General features: G+C 27.6%; 1 protein-coding gene across 5 annotated transcripts in view; it reads left to right on the top strand.

Annotated features, from left to right (window-relative positions):
• The first annotated feature begins 442 nt into the window (after positions 1 to 442).
• LOC107452818 (tropomyosin) overlaps positions 443 to 22,473 on the top strand; it is a 31,586-nt gene continuing 9,555 nt past the window's right edge. For 2 of the 5 annotated variants that reach the window (XM_016069407.5, XM_016069408.4), the window contains exons 1-6: positions 443 to 651; positions 11,398 to 11,523; positions 13,376 to 13,509; positions 15,460 to 15,577; positions 18,793 to 18,863; positions 21,068 to 21,143. In XM_016069407.5, the coding sequence (XP_015924893.1) occupies positions 538 to 651; positions 11,398 to 11,523; positions 13,376 to 13,509; positions 15,460 to 15,577; positions 18,793 to 18,863; positions 21,068 to 21,143 (639 nt within the window). In that variant the 5' untranslated portion in view covers positions 443 to 537. Of the gene's footprint in view, positions 652 to 11,397; positions 11,524 to 12,342; positions 13,034 to 13,375; positions 13,510 to 15,459; positions 15,578 to 18,792; positions 18,864 to 20,572; positions 20,643 to 21,067; positions 21,144 to 22,473 lie in introns of those variants that run through there. The other 3 variants (XM_016069404.4, XM_016069406.5, XM_043044785.3) reach the window with 2 other exon arrangements.

The following is a 22,473-nucleotide window of genomic DNA, read 5'->3' on the forward strand; positions in this document are numbered from 1 at the left end:
AAAATTATTGGAAGCTATATCACTTTTCTTTCATCCTTTAATTTGCTTTTGTAAACTTTCCCCTTCTTCGTGTTTAACCTCAAATGTAGTTAATTATCATTGTTATAAAATAAGTAAATAAAATAAAAGATTTATCCCAAATATTTACAACAAGAAACTTCCACATTAATCCCACTTAATTTTACTTATTCATCTGAGAAAGAGAAGCATCTCTTTTGAAGAATCTCAAGAGCAGATCGGACTCCCTGCCCCATTTCGCGGAGGATGGGGAGCAACCGAAACCTGAACTGCATGGCATCCCGATTGGCGGCCTTGGGGATAACATCCAATGGGGAAGGGGCATGGGGTGGAGATCTTCCAGAAACAGCCATGGAAATCCTATCTGGCACTAGTGGGGGAAATCTCTTTGAAGTCGAGAGCCGAGACAGTGCTTATTCTCTCTGGGATCTTTGGCTGTGCGGGACTCTTTCTCGACCGGCTTGTTATTTCGAACTCTCTTTCTCTTTCGCCGAAGTTACCGTCGACTGACCAGCAAAAATGGAGGCCATCAAGAAAAAGATGCAAGGAATGAAGTTGGAGAAGGACAATGCCGTTGATAGGGCAGAAACAGCCGAAAATCAGGCCCGAGATGCAAATTTGCGAGCCGACAAAGTAAGTCTATTTTTATGTAAAATTTTGAAACAATGGCCTATGCAAAATTTTAATACAGTAGCATGTGTAAAATTTCAAAACAATATCATAATGCGATGTACATCCCACAGGAAATGTTAGGCTCTTTTTTCTGCAAAATTTTAAAACAATGGCGTTTGTGAAAATTATCAAACTATGTTATATGTAAATTTTTAAAACAATATTATATGTAAAATTTTAAAACAATGCTATAACTAAAATTTTAAAACAATGTCATAACATATAACAATGTCATCACGTCCATAGGGAAGAAAAAAAACAGTAGTTAATTTGAACAAATTTAACGGTGGCCCGTCTCTCAGCAAAAATAAAGTGGTGACCTAATTATGATTAACACTGCTGAATTGTATTAGTTTAGCTTTCAATTGATTTCAAAATACTTTCGTATTAATTCTTTATTTATTTTAGTTTGCTACAATTATTAATAATTTAAACAATGTAAATTTTAACATATGTAAATTTTTAAAACAATATTGTATGTAATATTTTAAAACAATGCTATAACTAAAATTTTAAAACAATGCTATAACTAAAATTTTAAAACAATGCTATAACTAAAATTTTAAAACAATGTCACAACATATAACGATGCCATCATGTCCATAGGGAAAAAAAACACTAGTTAATTTGCTTAACATATTTAACGGTGGCCCGTCTCTCAGCAAAAATAAAGTAGTGACCTAATTATGATTAACATTGCTGGATTGCATTAGTTTAGCTTTCAATTAATTTAAAAATACTTTCGTATTAATTCTTTATTTATTTTAATTTTTATTGTTTAAATTATTAATAATTGTAGTAAGCAAAAAATATTATTTTACTGGGAAGTAATTTTAGCCCGACTATTTTTAAAACCTGTCGTGAATCAGTTGTTGAGTCACCAACGTTAACAAGAATTAAAATAGTCAGTAGTTTTTACACATTGCTCCTTTAACAGCTAATTTCTTTTTATATTTAGATTGATTTGATGCAATTTAATTTTTTTATTCCTTTAATTTGCTTCATTTTTCACAGCATTCTTATAATTTTGAAAGGAATTTTTGTTTCACTCTTTTAAAGTTACAATTGAATGTCAAAGCGATGAAATTATTTATATACTCTTTTTTTATTCAACTTTATTTTCATAGCTGTTAAAGTTTTAAAATTAATAAATTAAACAAAATAGTTCACTGAAGAATTTGTTTTTTTTTTTTAAATATTACATGCCTAAATGTTTTTAAGCATTTAAATAATTCAATATACTTAACAAAATAAGTGTTAATTTTACAAACATACTAGTTCATAGTCAGCAAGCAATAACTAGATTTTTTATGAAAGAATATTTTCAAAATAAAAAAATACTCACACATTCAAGTATCGATATCTTTTGTAATAAATGCCTTTTGAATAATTTGTGCAATTTTTTAAACTGGTGTTCCAGACGGGGAAAAGGTACTTTCTCTTTTACCTGTTTCCCAAGGTACCTAAAACATTTTATATTATCTGGAGTATAATTTTTAAAAAGAACCATACTTAAAATCAGTAAATAAATTTATCTAAAGTTTTTAACATTCGTTTCATTTTTTCATTTAAATCCATGTACCCTTCAGCAGAGGATCAAAATTGTGATGGCATGTCTTAGGATCATCCTCAAAGATGTTTCCCAGTCAGTCGCCAATAGCCCATTGTGCAGCTCTAGTGCGACGTAAATGAACTACTACTACTACTACCACTTAAATCCATTTAAACAAATAAAAATTTTAATTTAACAAAATAATAAATTTCGTTTTCATATAAATGCTTAGAAGTTTATTATATGTAAGTTCATAAAAGAAACGTAAACTTTCAAGCGCTATTATTTTAAAATTACGTTAGAATAAATCTATTCAATTTGATTTATGTAATCAATTCGATTTATATATAAAGTACAATATAATTAAACTCACATTAAATTAGAAATCGTATTGCATTTTTTTAAAAAACTATATGTATAAATGACTGTTCTTAGCTGCACGCTGTAAATGTCTTTTAGAGTGGTCGAATTTCTATTTAAATCATATTCTATTTTTATTGAATTTCCTTATTGAGTTTTACTTTTTGTACATAAATTAACATAATTTGAAAAAGCAATCAGTTTAGTTTTTCTTGATTCGGCCATTTTGATGTGACGTGTCAATTAGTTGAGAACATGTGGCGCCACCGTACAACAAACGATGGAACTAGTTTTGAAATGGCTTATTCTATTGTTACCTAATCCAGGATATAAGGAATATGTATGTCGTATCAATATCTCACACAAAGCCTTTTATTTAATGCATCAAAATTGAAATGGATATTAAAACAAAGCTAATCCTTAACTAAACATATAATTTTGTAACCATCTTACCTTCCAATACCAAAAATAATATTGGTGTTGGATATATTTTGTAGTAAAATAATTTCAATTATTGATTAAAATAACTTTATATTTTATTTAATTTCCCCGTAAATATTCGTACATTTATCTATCGATTTTATTTATTTATATGCAGTGGTGGTCAAAATTTATTAGAATTAAATTTATATATCCAAGAATTAAATAGAAAGGTCAGGATTTCAAAACATTTTAAATATAAAATAGTCCTTAAAATCCGAAAAAATTAACAGCTACGTATAATTTTTTACTTTTTCTCCAGTAGTGGATACCCGATAGCAAATTTTATTATTGACACTTCAATGGTGGAAATCAATTGATTAATAATTCACTGACCCTTTTTAATTGGCAGTAGGGGGTAACATTAATGGGGAAAAAAATTTATTTCTCATATATTCTTTTATATTATTCCTGATACAAAAGTTCCAAAGTCAGACTTAGGCGTAAGAAAGTTCTTAATAAAGGCAACTCACTTTAACTTCTTTGGAACCAGAAATGACATTTTTGCAAACCAGGAGTAAAACGTTCTCTTATATTATTCCTGATGCAAAGTGTTTAAGACAGATTTTTAGGCTTAAGAAAGTTCTTTTTCTCGCATCATAACATTATTACACATAATAACATGCATAATTTTGAAGAAAAAAAAAATTTCACGTATAAAATAGAAATGTTGTACAGGCGAGTGACAGCAGGATCTGTTACATATATCAGTTTAGAACTTCAAATCTATAATAAGAACGTCAGATTAATGTGATCTTCCAAGCACTTAATCAATCCAACAAAATGGTGGGAATAAAAATCAGTTAAAGCTCGTCAGAAACTAAAAATTCGCCCCTTTTTTCCTAAAATTATAGAAAAATTTCTTGCGTGACAAGAATGACATGAAAACCTCGGAACAGACTTTTAAATAATGCAGCTTGGTGAGTTAAATGATTAAGCAGTTTCAAAAAATATTATTTTACACTTTTAAGCCCACATAGTTCATTAATAAACTTTAAATATTGAAATGTTGGTGTAAAATTTTTAATTAAATTAGTATTAAGTTTAAGAAGAAGTTTCGGTCAAGTCAAGTCAGAAGAGTGGCATTTTAGTCATTTAAATTTTTTTTTAGAAAATAGCAAATGATTTTTTTATATGTTCAGAAATACATGGAGAAAATTATGTCTTAAAAGTATAAAAAAATAACTGTCTACCCCATGCAATATTGTGAAACTTTTCCAGGCTATAATATTGTTAGGTTTTTGTAGAATCATCCATTCATTTTTTTACAAATCACCTTTATTCAAATAACATAGATATGATTTAAACCTTTTCATTTAAAAAAAATTAACTTTGACCACAATGATTCTTGACAAAAGTTCTCGTTCAAACTTTTATGTTCCGCAAATAAGCTCTGCTACTGCATGTTGAAAATTATTAAATGCCTTACGTAATACTCTTTTAGCACGGCTCGGAACTCAGTAAATATTAACTTAAATTAACCATTTTGTGTCAATGCGATAATGTGAAAAGGTACTATGAATAATACTAATGTTAAAATTAAGTTGGTATTTTCTTGCGTTGACTTCTATTTAAGATCTTAAAAAGAAATTAAAAATCAATGATTATGTATCTTAATAAGAAGGTTTTTACTGCTAATATATCATATTAGAAAATGGAGCTTTGCTTCTTCCAGAGAATAACCGAGAATGAAATAATTGTGCTACCAGTTCTTATATTTTAGCTAAAAAAATTAAAATACCCCCTCCCCCTATTAAATGGCTGTAGTGCGTTACGTGAAAAAAATATCAGCTATCATACATTTTTAGTGAAATTATAGCTTGTTCATTAGTTTAAGTATTGACAAAGTTAACTCTTTCCTCTATGATCTCTTTTTGTAGGATATGTTAAGTGAAACTTGAGATTGCCACGTATACGTTATTTTAACCCATGGGAACAAATAAATACAATCCAGAGAAGAATTAAAAAAGAAACACCTAATTTTAAAAAAGAATCTGATACACAATTAAAGTGAACTAAGATCTTGTTTAATCACAGAGAAACTAGATTAGATCTTTTCACACTACAACAAACCGTTACGTTTTTGCAATAGTAGATCAAAATGAATTAAAATTTTTTTTAAAAAGTAATTTTTTCCTCAAATTTAGTTAATTACTTAGGTACAACTCATGTGCCACTAATTTTTAGCATTCTTTGATGAAAACAACTGAAATTTAACTGAAGAAAATAAAATTGACTCAGTGATACATTGCTTCTAAGGCAGTGATACAGGATGGCCACAATCTGGAAAAATTTAAAAAAGTGATGACAAATACTTTATAAAATTATTAAAACTTTACATGTTATATTTTCCCTTTAATTTTAGAAATTCGTGTAGCATCATCGAAACATATTTTCTTAAATGTTTTTTGGTTGATAGGAATAACTTAAAATAGTTCGTTTCCTTGAACTTAGTCTACAACTTGTTAATTTTTTTCAGAGTTTAGTCACCCTATTATAAATCTATGCAATAAAAATTAGAATTAGAATCGGAATAATGTAATAATGTAATTTATAACGCAGTTAGTCTATCAAAATAATTAAAGGAATTCAGTTTTGTGCTTTCATGATACTGTTTATTTATCAATGTCTACTATTAATCATGATATAGATTTAAGCAAGTTAAATAAAATTAAATTATTTAAACACTGTGTGTATGTAGCAATCTTCAATTTGACACTTTTGAAAGCTATGTATTTCTTTTTATTTTAGTATTATTTAATAAATTAATTATGATAAAATTAAAAATGTATATCTACTTAAACTTAAGCATCATATCCCGAATATACACATTTTTATAAAATATTTTTTCTACATTGTCGGGACATAAAATTTCAATTCTATCTGTACCATCTAGACAAGACTATTTGCTCATCACTATTTTTACGAAAAATAAGAAAATGTTTAAAAATTTTGACAGATGCAGCTTAAAGAACTTTTTAGAGTCCAAAGCAATAAAAATTTTACCATAAACCTGAAAATAGAGGCTGCAAAATGTAAACGAATTTACTGCAAAGTAATAATAACATTAACTTAAAATAAGGCTGCCATAAAGCCTCGATGGTCTTAAAATCATCCACATATCATTAAAAGTAATTAAAATGAGAAAAATGCTAGAAAACTAAAATATCAGAAATGTTCCCATAATTTCAAATTTTCATGTTTGTATACCGCTGTCTTAACAAAATAAAATACCACCTGTCATTTGCAGCCCCTCGTAACAATTTCAATAATTTTATTACACTAGAGTCAGTTTGTATCACTCTAAAATCGAACTCTGTTAATTATACTCACCATCCTAAATGGTCTCCAATGGCGACCCGCGAGTAGAAATTTTTCTCCCTATTCTACATAATACGTAGAACATATACATATTTATTAAAAGTACATATTATTGTTATTATTAAATTTATTTCATTAAAATAAATGGTACCATTTATTTATGGCATTTAAAAATATCTTTGTTATATGTATTAAACAAATAAATTTTTAGCTTTAATCCCAATTACCTCGGTTTTAATTACTCGTCCAAATTGTAACTTTCAATTGATTTTCATGTATTAATGATTCTGCAAATAAAATGACAAATAATTGAAACATACAATACATTTAAAAATATATATGTTTTCATAGGACTTTTAATAAAAACTTCTAATTAAGACTAATAAAAACTTCCTAAATTAATTACATCTTGCAAGCTAATGTAATTGACGATATTTGTTACATTCAATGTATGAAATTCCAGTATCCTATACAGGGGTTGGTTAAGATAATAGAAACACTTCTATACTAATTCTAATTCTTCTTTTAGCAGCAAACGTTTTGGAAGATTTTACATGGCAAAACTTTTAGCACAATTTGAAAGATTATGCTTGAAGCTATGGTGTCTATGCAGAATTCGCATAGGACAAAATTAGCGTATGAAATTAAAAGCTTTTTTTCTTTTCTTAAAACCACTATTGAAAAAAAAAGAGCCTTCTAATCTAAATATTGCAATTCTGTTAAATAATTTCAAAATTACTGGTATTAAAGTTAAAAATGTAGCTTTCTTTCCTCATTTTGGTCTATCAACATTTTGCATGTATAAAAACCATTTCTAAAATCTTCAAACGTGATTTTTCACAAATTGTGCCAACAGTTTTGCCGCGTAAAACCTTCCAAATCATTTGATGCTAAGAGAAAGATTGTTTACATAGAATTAGTAAAGAAGTGCTTCCATATTTTTGTCCAATCCCTATATATGAATTAAGCATTAGTTTCGACTCGTTATTGTTTAGAAAATATTACCTATTAAAATGTAATGATCTAATATATATTCAGGGCTAAAGTGATAGTTGAGATAGAGAAATATGACATTAGTTAAACGTAAATGTTCTACCACTATTTCGTTAAGTAGCGTTTCATAGCCTTGCAATGTCAAAGGGACAGTTCCATCTAATGATGGTTGATCCCTGATATACCTATTATAGATCAATATTAGCGTGAATTTTAACTATAAAGAATTTTAATGGTAACACAATTGTTTTATTCTTAAAATTCATTTTTAACACTAGAAAGGCTGAAATTTAGTATATACCTATATTGCCCAAAAGCAGTCAAAATGGCAGGATTGCAAAAGAATAAATAATGTGTAAAGAAATTTGTTCAAAATTAATTTTTAACATTTTTTATATTGTTTACAGTTATAACAAGTTATTAGTTAATATCAACAATAAAGAAATTATATGTTATGCAAAATTCTAAGAAATTGTGTCATTATATACATCACTGTTTTTCTAATTAAAATCAAAAGCAGTCAAAATGACTTCCTTAGGCAATCTAGTGTTAAAAAAGCAATATATACACATACATAGGGATGCTACAGGAGACCAAAAATGTTAAAAGTGGTAGAAACTCAATTCATTTTTATTTATTTATTATCTCTTTAATTTTCAATGGTAACTACCACTATGACTTACATTTCACATTATTCATATTCAAATCATAAGCATTCTTTAGCATAAGCATACTTACGCATTTTAGCATAAGTATATTTATATTTGGAACTGAAGTCAGAGCTAAATGCTTAAGTGATAAGTAACAGAAAGAAATTTCCACGTTTTTCGCACTTGTGTTTTATACATTGTGTTGCGTATAAAGAGCATTTATGGTGCCTGTCAGGGCTCGAAAAAACTTAGAAATTTTACGCGTCCCCGAGGACGACTTGTTCAACAATATACCCGTCCTCCTTTGAAACTAACCCATAGCTTCTAAATAAATAAAAATATAATTTTCTCTTATTTATTACAAAGATTTATATAAATTACACAATGAATTAGTAGTTACTAGGATTACATTATACAGTAATAAAAGAAATACTAGGTTACTAATAGTAAAACCTAGTATTTCTTTTATGAAATAATTTACTTATTTTATGAAATAATTTAAATGACAAGTGTCAAGTTATCTGGAATGTCAATTTATCCGAGGGTACTGCGTTTTTTAAATGACTCAAATATTACGTTTCCAGTTCCACAATCAAACCAGTGATTTACAGAGGCTTCTGCACAAAAATCTGAAAGGGATTTTCCATTTAAGTCGATGTTCATAATTGTGTTTAACTTTACGTAATGTATTCTTTTGTAAGTTCATTGCTGAAAAGCCCCTTTCAATGGCTGCAGTATTCCCAGACAGAGAAAACATCAATCCACCATCAGCAGTATGTTGCTGTGCGGGATTTCTAGATTAGAGGGTCATTTTAGAAGTGAGGCGCGAGACTCTTGTAAGACAACAAAAATTGAAAATATATCACGAACATTAACGGGAAAATGGCCGTCCACCCGGATGTCGAATTCGAGAGATTCGTTGTCCGCGGGAAATTTTTGACCGCGAGGACGGGCGGACGGGTGGTTTTTCGAGCCCTGGTGCCTGGATATTTATTTATCAAAGGGATGGTTTAGCCAATGAGAACAATTGACTTGCTATCTGTGACTGCGACATTGATACAGTGAACATTGATTTGTGACTTGACTTCACGCTGTTGCTACTCAGTCTCGATCTCACACAAAGGAAGCCTGTACACATTGGACTGCTAATGGCAACACAGGAGCGATCACGCCCACAACCGCGATCTTCATACAGCTCTCACAACCAGCACGTGAAAGTCCAGTGATCTTAATGCAGCTCTCCCGGCCTCTCACAAAAGGCAATGAAACAACTAGTGGTATCTATCCATCGAATTCTGCCACAGATAAAGTTTTAGTGGAAGAGTAATGTAGCGTAGTTACCACTACAACTATTCAATTCCCATTCACTAGTAGAAATGTTAACTCGATCTTAAACAGCGGTAATTTTTGATTGATAACGGTTGACATTGTCGGCTGCCAATCCACACTTTGGCAGGACGTGTTCTGAGCACACCTACCTCGACTGAAACATAACTTACCACGTTAGTTTTAAAAAAGCGTTAGTGTAAAAAGTGTGAGTGTTATACAGACCCAAATATAAATAAGTATTAAATTCTATCACAACATGTTCCTACATATTATATCCTAAAAGAAACTAGTGTTTCGATTTTAAAGCAACGCCTTTTGGCTGATGTAGAAAAATCATTTCGGTTGTTGTATGTGAAGTATTCGTTTATTTTGCATCTAAATTGTCTCCCCCCCCCCTCTCCTTTATATTCATTGACCATTTAAATATGCTTATCAACTTTTAACTTTTTCCGTGGAGGATTTTCCAAAGTGGTAGTTAGATAACAATTTTACAGCACTACCAACAACTATGCTTTTTCAAATTATTTTACAGAGTGGATAACAATTAAAAATTAAACCTTTTAGAATTTTTGGAAATTTTGTCTAAGTTTAAAAACCTTACTATGAGAGCGTAAACATAGTGACATTTCATATAAACTTTTGACTAATTAACATGTAAATGGAAAACAATTTTGAATTATAATTGCAAAACAAAGAATCATACATAAAAACATAAACATAGCAACCACTGAAAGAAATTTTCTCAAAAAACGTTTCTGGTGACCACAATAATTCGGTATTTCTTTATAAATGGAAATCTAACATCTGAAAGTTAAAAATTGCATAATTTAAATAGCTCCTAAGTCAGAAAAATTTGATGATTAGCTATTTTTACTGCTATACTTTTGGCAAATCTTCGGAAACTTTGGGACATAAACTTTATCAAAATTTCACTTTTGTATTCACTTCACATAAATTTTATCAAAACTTCAAAAAATCACTTTTGGGGTCAAACACAGCTAAAAAATGAGTTAAAGCTACTGTATCACATTTATTTGCCTATTGAATTTGGACGATGAAACGGAAATATTTATTAAAGATGTACAATCTCCGTATAATTTCGAATCAAATGTCACAACTTAAGTTTTTTTTTAAGGCACAGTTAACGCAATATTTTATCTAAGGCTCTTTCTATTTTTCATATAAAAATTTTCTCATTGAAATTATTAGCACTGCCAATTTTTATGCTTTTTGATAATTATTACTTTAAAAAAAAGATAAATTTTTGGTAGTTAACATTTAATCTCTGTTAGTTTTATTATCTACTACATTTTTCGTGACAAAGCATACTTTATATAATATTTTACTACAGGGACTTTAAAACTGCAATGCAGTGATGTAGACCATCAATGGCTAAGATTAATCAATACAATTCGAACAGTTATAACCTTCTTTTTTTTTATTTATTGATGGCATTTTAAAGTAAAAACTTTTTTAAAAAATTATCAAAATTAGAGAAAAAAAAACTATTAAAAAATAAAAGTTAGTAATATTATTTTATTATGAGCTATTTATCTTCAAAAAATACGCGTTTAAACATTTGATTTAATGCTAAGTTGTGCATTTTTATACTCTAATAATTATTTTAATAAATTTCATATGGTCTAAACTCTTATCTTAGTTGTAAAGAAACATTTTACGGCTTTCCTTATAAATGTAGGGCAATGCAAGCTTCAGTGGAAATAATTTAGTGAAACAACTTGCGAACTAATGATTCTAATCACTTGAATTTAAACAAATAATTTAAACTAATTTACTAGAATTTAAACTAATTTTTTATACTTATTATAATACCTAACTTTCGTCGGATCAAGCCATTTATGTTATTTTCTTTATTGCAAAGATTTACTGGCTTAAAATTTTACTTTTCGAGCATTATGTATTATTTTTTATGTATAAGATGAAATTTAAAAAAACCATGGTAATTATTTACTGCATTAAAAATTTATTTTACATAGCAATTTATAGAATTTATTCCTTTAGGCTGAAGAGGAAGTCCGAGCCCTACAGAAAAAGATCCAACAGATTGAGAATGATCTCGACCAAGTTCAAGAACAACTGGCTCAGGCCAATAACAAGTTGGAAGAGAAGGACAAAGCTCTAGCCAATGTAAGTTATATTTTAATATGCGTCTAAAGTTATAAATAAATCTGTGTGATTAATTTCACTATTAATTAATCGCACCTCCAATTACATTAAACTGGTTGTAAGCTTATATTTTAATAATCGATATAAATGCATTTTTAAAATATATTTTTATTTACTAAAATTTAATTGAAAGTAGTGTACATTCCTAATCAATGGAAAAAAAAACTATTTAAAGTGTTAGAAATTACATAAAAGTACTTTTTGAAAATTTTTTTTATCTAGACTATTTTACCAGGAGATACAATTCAATGTATCAACCTGGACAGACCTGGTTTCTCCTGGACAGCGCTTATATATAAAAAAAATAGTTGTTTCTTCAAAAAAAATAATAATGAAGCTAAATTTTTAGTGATTTATTTAATAAAAAAAATTTTAAAAAGTATTTAAACTTTATTAAAGAAAATTAATATATGCTTTAGTTTATTTTTACAAAAAGTATCAAATAAGCAGGATTACTAAATAGTAAATCATTAAATTTAGTTCCAAAACTTTGAATTTTTGTAATCTATTAAAATTTTAAGGAAAGTCGCACAATTGTGGAAATTTACGTTTCATTAATATTTTTATCTAGTATAGTATATTTGGCAAATTCTTAAAGCTACGACTACAATAAGTTTTTGTAGTCTCTTTCTTTTTCAACCAGGAATTCTATTTACGTTACATTTTACTGACAAAGTATAGCTGAAAGAGGAAAGATATGAAAGGCTCCCCCAAAAGCACTCAAAATAACTACGCACCATATTTGGATGGCTTTCAAAGGATTCCTTTCATACGCCATCTATACTAAAGTTTTGGAACTTCTCATTTCTGTGCCAGCTATTCCTAAGAGAGTTTTTCACTTAGGAATGGCATCACTGAAGTCATGTTTACATAATTATGACATATGCAATATCAAAATAAAGTAGATGTAGGAAATTGCTTGAATACTAACCAGGAAATTATGACTTGAAATGCAATTGAAAGCATTAATAGCTTGGAATATGGCTTTGGACAAGCAGTATGGAGGACTTTGATAAGAAGCTTTAATGAATGAGTGATTGGAAATAGATGTTTTTCGCTGATTCCACCATGTAAACATTTACTGACAGATTGTTATCCCACATCTCTCATGATCTAACTCTTCCTAAATCTTTACAAAATGAGAGATCCAGATCACCGACGATCTCGTAATCGAAATTCTTCGAATCGCAATTCAAATCAACCTGAAATCGTTGATCGTACAGCTGATGGGGCAGAAGATACTCAACATCCATTCAACGAAAATGATTCTGAAAATGAAGAGTGGGCTAGTCTTCGATGTTCAAGTGTTCAAACAGAAGTTATTGCTGAAAGAAATCGTCGAAATAGGCAACGAAGTGCTGGTTATCCTGGCTTAGCTTTCGGTGCATCATTATTTTTATCAGGAACAATGATGAAATTTGGTGTCATATCAAATGAACTGCATAACATCATGAATGTGCAACTAAAAAGGGTAAATATATAAATTGCAACACCTAACAGTTAAAGTTTAATATTAAATTTAAATAATTATCGAGTTTCTCAGCAAATTAAATATCTAAATTTCACTGCTAATGATTTAAAATGTATTAGTTTCTAAAACAAATGTCAAATTAAATTTAACATATAAATATAAAAACGTAAACTATGTATAGTTATGTTAACAAATTTATAAATACCGAATTGTGGTACCCGCATTGTTTTTCCATCCTTAATTATTGAGGATGGAAAAACAATGTGGGATTTAAAATATAAAAAAAATTCAAAACTTTTCATTGTATTGTCAACTTATAAATTTTATTCCACTTTATTACAGGCTGAAGGTGAAGTTGCTGCCTTAAACAGGCGTATCCAGCTCATTGAAGAAGATTTGGAAAGATCAGAGGAACGTCTTAAAATCGCAACAGCTAAATTAGAGGAAGCTTCCCAAAGTGCTGATGAAAGTGAACGGTGAGAATAATTAATTTTTATAGTAATGAGAAAACAATAACTAATTTTCTTTAATTCGAGCAAAGTTATCGGAATTCAAAATAAGTCTTTAATTTACAGGCAGCTTTCAATGAAATATAATGCGTTGCAATTAGCCTTCTTAATGTCTCGATGCCTTAAAGTTATTTCTCCAAATTTACCAGAAATGTCACTTAATACTAAAATAAAAGAAACAATGAAAAATGAAAATTATAAAAAAATATGACAACCGAAGCTGACGTCTTCAAGAGGTACCAGCTTTGGAAACCATAAATGCAAAACTTCTTCTACTGAGAGAGCACAAAAAATGTCTAAATTGCTCTCTCTGTACCCCAAAGGTTTTGCCAAAGTCCAGGAAAAGAATAGATTATAAAATACATAAAGCAAATACAAAAGTATAAAATCAAGACTAATGCATAAGAATGAAATGGACAAATCTTACTTGAAACACAAATCCCATAACCAAATTGCACATCTGACTGCTAAACAATAACTAAACTGAAATGAACATAAAAATATCGCCCCCTAATTTCATGCGCAGAAGGAAGGGAAAAAATAGTTCATTTATGATGGTCATTGGTATTTGAAAGATAATAAATATTTTGATTATTAAATATATACATTGCCTTGTAACAAATTTACATTTTCAGGTTTTTAGTTAACCATCTAGTATTTTCACAATTGGGTAATTTTTGAGAATGTTTCACCTTTATGCATCTTTTCTCTATCAGATAAGGATACAGTATATTTATTGGATATGGAACTTATTAGCTTGTCAATTTATCTATCAATTTAAGGAATCTATTAACAAAGTTGGAGATAAAATTTATGGGCCCCAGGACCAAATTAGTTGTGAGCTCTTTCCTCAAAATGCAAAGTCTGTTTCTCATATTTTATAAGCTCTTTCAGAAAGAATTTTCAAAACAATAAACAACCTTTGATTCTTGAAATATCAGCTTTCATAAATATACAGAAATATTGATCTCTAATTTTTTTGGCATTTATTTAACTCTCCCACTTAAATTGTAGAGTAATCCAAACATCTATAAACATATTTAAAGAATTCTATGCAATTAAAAAAATTAATAAATAAATAAGCATTATAACTCTTGTAAAGATTTTCAACCGTGCTCTCAACAGTCCCTGTCCCTCAGACAATTGTCCTGTCTTCCCTCCTGGGGTATGGCCTTACCAGGGGTCCGTCTAGACATTTTGTGAAAGGTCCGGTTTTTGTGAAATTGTGAAAAAATTACTCACATTCTTTCAACCAGGGTCCTGCTTTTATGAATTTGTGCAAATAGGGTCTGGTTATTGCAAAAAACTTTTTCAAGGAGTTTTTAAATTGTAAATAGATACAAAATTATGCTCAGCACTGTAAAATTATAATTAAAAAAATGATAAATTTTCAAAAATAAACAGCAATTGCTGCTTCTAAATTAGAGATGCAACATACTAATATTTGGTATTTAGCCTATACTGCTGAATGCAGAATATTCATTTCGGACGAATAAAGGAAGAATCGTCTCCCGAAGATAAAATTTAATTTGTTTACATCCATCTTTCTTGTTTTCTGCCCTGGGAAGGGTTTATTCAATTAACAAAAGAATAATGAAGATAAACAAATTTGTGAAGGGTCTGATTAAAAGAAAAATCATTTTGTGAAGGGTCCGTTTTTAAGTTAAAATATTTTGTGATGGGGCCGTTTTTATGAAAAGATATTTTCTGAAGGATCCGTTAACGAACCCAAATTTCTTCTAAACAGACCCCTGCATTAATCTATCTAGAGATTTCTCTATCTATTAGATAGGTGAGCAGTGTATGATAATACTATTTTGTTTAGTATGAAATCATGTAGATTCAAATTTAAATCTTATATAATTTTAACTTTGTTATTAAAATGTACATCCTAATATATTCTCTTTTTTTTTCTAGTATGCGAAAAATGCTTGAGCACAGGAACATCTCAGATGAAGAGCGTATGGATGCTCTTGAAGATCAATTGAAGGAAGCTAAGCTCATGGCTGAGGAAGCTGATCGCAAATATGATGAGGTGAAAAATTCATACTGAGCATGGCACCTTACTCATAATGTTGCCTGTTAACTGTGACCATCAGGAATGAAACCTGCTCTGTCATGATGTAACTTTTGATTTTGCATGTACTTTGACATGGGAAGATCAATAACATTTTATTAAATAAACTGAGATGCCCCTCTTCTGCTTGAGGCAAAGTTGTGATGCAAATACATGATCAAAACATTTTAATATAACTGTTGAAAAGTGCCTTAACTGTCAAAGACATTATTTAGTCAAATGACTCTACTTAAAACTATTATCAGTGTGTTATTTTTTTCTTTCGGATTTTTGTGAACCTTAATGAAAGTTTTCTTTATGCCTCTTAGATATAAATTATTTTTTAGTCTGCAATTTTGACTTATGTTAGAAAATAAATGACGAGGACTATTTTATGAATTCGGGTTTGGATTATGTCACATTTTTAGAAAAATTTCTAACATTAAATAGTAGCATTTTTAAAAGACCTGTGTACCCATTTGATAAAAATAATTATTTGTTGATCCTTTACCATTCATAAAATTTTAGTTTTGAAAATTAATTATAATGCCCCATGGAAATATTTCTTACCAGCTAGTTGTTTTGTTACCCATGTGCCTTTTGTCTCACATAGTTGGCCTCATTACAAATCACCTTCTAAAATCCACCTGAAACTCAAAAATCACCTAGAGGCCACAGATCTACCGAGATTGATAATCAAGCGAGGCAAACCGTTTGTGTTGATTTTGAAACATATAAGGATAGAAGTTGACTGTTATGTGATCTTGGAAAGTTGGCTAATGAAATACAGGTCTCAAAACTACTAGCTAGAAAAAGGTGCTCATTTAGGGCTTTAGATGCATAAGTTATAAAGTTATACATGAACACCTTAAGTTAAAGTTACACCTACTTAACTGTCCAGTAAAAGTTGCGACATATTGACACTGAGGGTATTTTCCCTTCTGGTTTTTCACATCTTTATTGGACAACAAGACCGCACATGGCCCATTTGCCCAGGCTAGGTGTAGGATATAAAAAAAACTAAAAGTTAAATGCTTAAGAATAGACTGTAGATTGAAAAAACTTTTCCTTATATATGTGACATATTTTGAATTCATATTCACCCAAGTTCATAGAATAATATCAGTCATTTAATTCCAAATCGTAGTTACTTATGGAATTGCCATAATCCATTATTCTCCTACCTATGCTTGTTATTAATGTGTGTTGCTTTATGTATTTAGTTAGTACAATAATAGTTAATTCAATGTTTACTAATTTAGCTATTACAGCACAGATGCTGTTTCAAAGGCAGCATTTATAAAGAAAATACTAATATATTTTTTGTGCTAATGTCCCCTTTTTTAACTTTTTCTAAAATATAAAAGTAAGTTATTTTTCTAAATATGCATGAATATTTTATTATGAGTTATTATGCATGATTTATAAATCAAAAACACCAATCATGGTTTTATAATATTTTGCTATTTATTGAGTTAAAATCAAAAACTTTAACAATAAATTTGTAGTTTTAAGTAGCTTTTCCTTTTAAATTAATTACAAAAATTACTTTGTTAATTATTTTGTGTGTTGTGCATGATTATTTGCATGGATTTTTATTACTCGATAAAATAAATAATTGGTGCTCAATTAAAAATAAATCTGTTTTTTTATGTGTTGTTGTTTATGGATTTTTATGTTTAGTTTCAGCATTGTTGATTTATTTCAAAGTTTAAAGATGTGTTTGCTTTTGCAATTTCGAACAAATTAAAATTTGTGATTATTTAAAAAACCCATTAGAAACAAATAAAGTGTGTTTGTATGTGTATCTGTTGCATTTTGTCTTACAATTTAGTTTTTTACTGAACTTTAAAAACCTTTAAGATTTTGTTCAAACACAGTCATTAATATTTGTTTATTTTATTTATTTATAACAAACAATAAATTCTACTGAGGTTTGCAAAAAAATTCAAATAATTTAACTCATAGAGTTCTATCTATCTCACCTGAAATATCTTTGGAGAATAGATAAGTAAGAAATAATGAAATGTAACTATTTCAATAAGAGTTTACACAAATTACTAAATTTATTATACCAAATGTATTTTTTATGGTTTTCTTAATTTTTTTATATTTATAGTTGCTGGTTATATATATTAAAATTTTATTTTTCAACTGTTTAAAAAAAATCTTACAATTAGAAACCATTAATATTCTTAAATAAAAGTTGCTTTCAGAAAATTGTTAAAAATTTTAGTTTCTTAAAATATCCTTAAAAAAGGCTTAGAAATTGATTTCTTAAATTTGTATATGGCTGAAATAAAAAATAATTTTATTAAATCTTATTAATCTTAACATTAAACTATTTAAGGTAAGAAAATGAATCTGAATAAAAAATTTTAAAATTAAGGATTATTTCTGTTAAACCATTGCGTATTTATATCATTAAAATTAAGACAATTTGATTTATATATATTTAAAAATTTTTTATGTTAGAAACTATATCAATTTTAGGTTAATTTGAACTTTAACGAAAATAGAATTTAAATATTTTATGTTATAAATATAACTACTACATATGAAACACTTAACTACTAGAAAATTGTTAATTTATTGTGATGTGGGATAATTTATTTTACTTAGATTCATTTATTTCAAGAAACAGGAGAATATTTTAAATCGATATTTATTTTTGTACATATAGAAAAAATTTAAAAGTTTATTTAGAATATTCTCTTTTTTTAAAAAAAAAAAAAAGAAAACAAGTGAGACTAAAATACTGCAATGGTTCTTAACCGGATTCCAACATAATTTTTAAAATCCTTTTACATGGTTACTTTACATGAATTTTAAACTCTAAATTATCGCGGTGATTCATTGTATATTTTGTGTTGATTTAAAATATGCCTATACATTTTTATTTACATTCAGAAATAAAATTGTATAGGTTATTCAAATTATAAAAGTCAGTTTATTCAAAAATTTAAAACTCAGTTAGTTTAATCTAAAAGTAAATTTTTGTTTTAGTACTATAACTAGTTTCTGTCTATTATACCTAATCAATTTCTCTTTTAGTATTTTACATAATCAATTTCTATTTCAGTGGTATATGCAACTAATTTCTGTTTTACTTTAGTACAGAAATTATTTTTGCTTAATTTATCATTGATTTAAGAATCACCATGCTTTGTTTCTCATTCCTCTGTGTGTCTCAGGTTGCTCGTAAGATGGCCATGGTTGAAGCTGATCTTGAACGTGCTGAGGAGCGTGCCGAGACTGGTGAAAAGTGAGTTGTAGAATGTTTTCTTGACGCCACTTACATATCCCCATTTATTTATTTTTTTGTCTCATATTTTTTCCTGTACTTGTCCTTAATTTATATTCTATTTCATGCTTTCGTTTGGAAAATAATTAGTTTTAAGGTAAGTTGCACTTAGTCTTAACAAGTCCCTACTATTAAATTCTATGTGAACATTAAGATAGATTGGATATTCAAAATAATGATCAACCTCTTTGAAGCTTAGTATATTTAAAATTTTTATGTCTAAGTATTTTTAGAGAAGTTATATTAGAGCAACGTTTCTAAACTTCAGATATGGATATAATATTATTAAAGTTTTTTCTGGAAGATTTTCATTTACACTTAAAATAAGTTTTTAAAAAATTTTATGAATTTTAAAAAAATTAATTATCAAAAAAAGTTTTTTAATGAATTTTAAAATATTAATTATCAGAATTTTTTTTTTACTTTAATAATTTTTGCTTTTGGTTATTTCAAAATAAATAAAATTTCAAAATAAATAATTTTGGTTATTAAAAAATAAATTAAAGTTTAATTTATAAGTCTTTTGAATAGGGAATTTTTACAAATTTATGTTAAATTCCATATACTGTTGAACATAAGATTTGAGGCAACTGTGCATGTACACATTTTTTTTATCCTATGTTTTGTTGGCGTAGTTTTACAGAGTAACAAACATGCTGTTGAATGGTGTCTTTTGTTTAAGCCTACCTGCAAATTAATAACATGGACATGTTACTGATAGATCAAGAAGAGTCAGTACACAAAGGCAGAGATGGAGACTTCGTAATACTAAAATTTTAAAATAAATCGTGTTTTTACAGAGATTGGTTGATTTCATAAAAAAATGTATTTTATTCGTTTTAGTTTAAAATTATGGTTTTCTAATTGCATTCCATAAGAAACTAGATATTTTTTCGTTATTTTAAAATGTAGAATGTATTTATTTTAATTAAAAAATTTAGTGTAATAAGTTTAACTTCCAGAAGGTTTATGCAAAATCTCTTTATTTTCACTCATGTAAGATTGAAACTTTTTCACGAGAACATATGCATTTAAACCGAACTGATGCATGTGCAATTATAGTGCACATGCACAATATCTTCCAATTTACGTATGAGAATGTACAAAATTTAACATAAAAGTGTGAAATTTCTCTAATATCCAATATATCCTAATTAGAATATTTCTCTAAAACTAAAGGTTAAAAGTGTACTTAGTTTCAACTTGATTATTTTACTAGAAGTTGGTTAATTGTATATTATTATTATTTTGTTAATTCTATATCAATGGACAAAAAGAAAAATATCTAACTAAAATTTTTGTAAAGTTTAATCACTAGGTTCTAGAAATTTCATTTAATTATAATAAAAAAAAAGTTATGTTATAGAAATTTCGATTCCTGGATTCACTCTCTGTCATTCCGTGACATAAAATAAATGTGTATGACTTTAGTTTATTTGGTACATTGGATTTTCAGTAATAAAACTAAATTACATTGACTTATTTTATGCTTATACTGTACTTGCATTTAATTTAACTTCAAACTAAATTTGGCAATTTTTCTTTCTTAATTTATCAGACTTATGTCTCAGAATCTAATTAAAAAAAACTTTTAAAATATTCCATTTATTTTTGTTAAAATATTTTTGAGAGTTTAATCAGACTGTTGTGAAAATAATTTTCTTTTATAGCAAAATTGTAGAGCTTGAGGAAGAATTGAAAATTGAGGGTGATATCCTAAGTTAACAAAAAAATTAAAAATAAATTTAGCAGATTTTCAATGTTTTTCTTGTAATCTTTTCTTGTTTACTGTTTATTATACTTATGTATCAAAGTCTAATCAAGAAAGGCTTTCAACAAAATTCCCATTATTTTTTATTTAATTCTTTTCATGAGTTTTAATCAGTGAGTGAGTCTTATCTTTACAAAAAATAATTTTTTTCCAGCAAAATTGTAGAGCTTGGAGGACGAATTGAAAATTGAGGGTAGCACCCTAATTTAACAAAAAAATTAAAAATAAATTTAGCAGATTTTCAATGTTTTTCTTGGAATCTTTTCTTGTTTACTCTTTATCATACTTATGTATCAGAGTCTAATCAAAAAAGGCTTTCAACAAAATCCACATTTATTTTTTATTTAATTCTTTTAGTGAGTTTTATCTTTACAAAAAATAATTTCTTTTTCAGCAAAATTGTAGAGCTTGAGGAAGAATTGAGAGTTGTGGGTAACAATCTGAAATCTCTGGAAGTCAGTGAGGAGAAGGTAAAAGAAACAAATATCCCGAGCAATATTTACTATTTAAACAAAAAAACTAGCAGAAATTTTTTGAAAATATTTTGGATACTTTTGCATGATTTTTTGCTGCTTTTTGTTTCATCAAAGAGTGTGCCCAACTATTTCAGATTATGCGAATTAAAAAATTTTGAATTCCTTTTTGCATGTTTATAACAACAGTTCTCCTTTTTGTTGCTTTTTTTCCTTTTGGAAAAACTTGCTGAAATCAGAATAATCAGTTGTTATTAAACTTATCGACATTCTGCTTTTTTACCAAAATTTTTTAAAGATAATATTCTTAATTATGTTCTCAATTTTTATCCATAATTTTTAGATTTTTTCGAATAATATTGATAGTAATGTTTGAGCAAATATAGAATTGATATAACAATTTTAAAGTAACTTAAACATATTTTTAAAATAACAAATTTTAACAATATTTTGTATTAACTTTTAACATCACAAATTTTGATAATATTTTGCAATATTATTTATTCTGTAATTTTTTTAAATTTTCTTTATTATTAAAAAACATTTCACCATACAGATGAATGTAAAGATTTTTTTAACCGTTTAAAATACTTGTTCCACTTTTTATATTTTTAAAAATTTTTAAAAATAAATTAATTAGTTTTTATTATTTTAATAATTTCCGAGCAGGTTAATTTAAAATAAATTTTACACATATCATAGTTTTATTAAAATTGTCTGTACTCTTTATTTCATATGAAACACTGTTATAATTCTTCCATATTTGCGAAATAAAGAATTTTAAAAAAATGATTTGTGTTTAAACTATACTTTTGAGTTTTGCCAAAACTTTTTAGTCAATAACTTTTTTTTTTTTTGCTGAAAATTATTTTTCATTTTTTATAATATTATCATTAAAAATTTATAAAAAGCTTAATATAATGTATAAAAATTTATAAATATTCTGCTTCTTTTATAAAAATTTATAAATATTCTGCTATTTTCTTATGCTCTTGTGTTAAATGCATTCTATTATATGCTTGTGTTGCAATATATTTTTTTAACTATGCATAAATTTCATACTACTTTTGTATTAATTCAGATGACTTCTTTTGTAATCTTGTAAAAATAATTTTTTGAGCTGCAGAAATAACAGTCGTAATGGCTTTTTTGCTTTTCAAATGTTTGTTAAAATTTTTAATGATTGAATAGGCTTTATTAAAAATTAGTTCTTTCTAAATAGGTGAGACGTATTTCATTGCTCTCACTATATATTAAAGATAATTTCACTATGTCTTAAAAAGTAAAGTCATCATAATTGTTATTTAATTTATTCTAATGAATATTA

The sequence above is a fragment of the Parasteatoda tepidariorum genome, chromosome 5 (genome assembly GCF_982258835.1).
Source record: "Parasteatoda tepidariorum strain Cologne lab strain chromosome 5, Ptep-v5.0, whole genome shotgun sequence".
Classification (NCBI taxonomy): domain Eukaryota; kingdom Metazoa; phylum Arthropoda; class Arachnida; order Araneae; family Theridiidae; genus Parasteatoda; species Parasteatoda tepidariorum.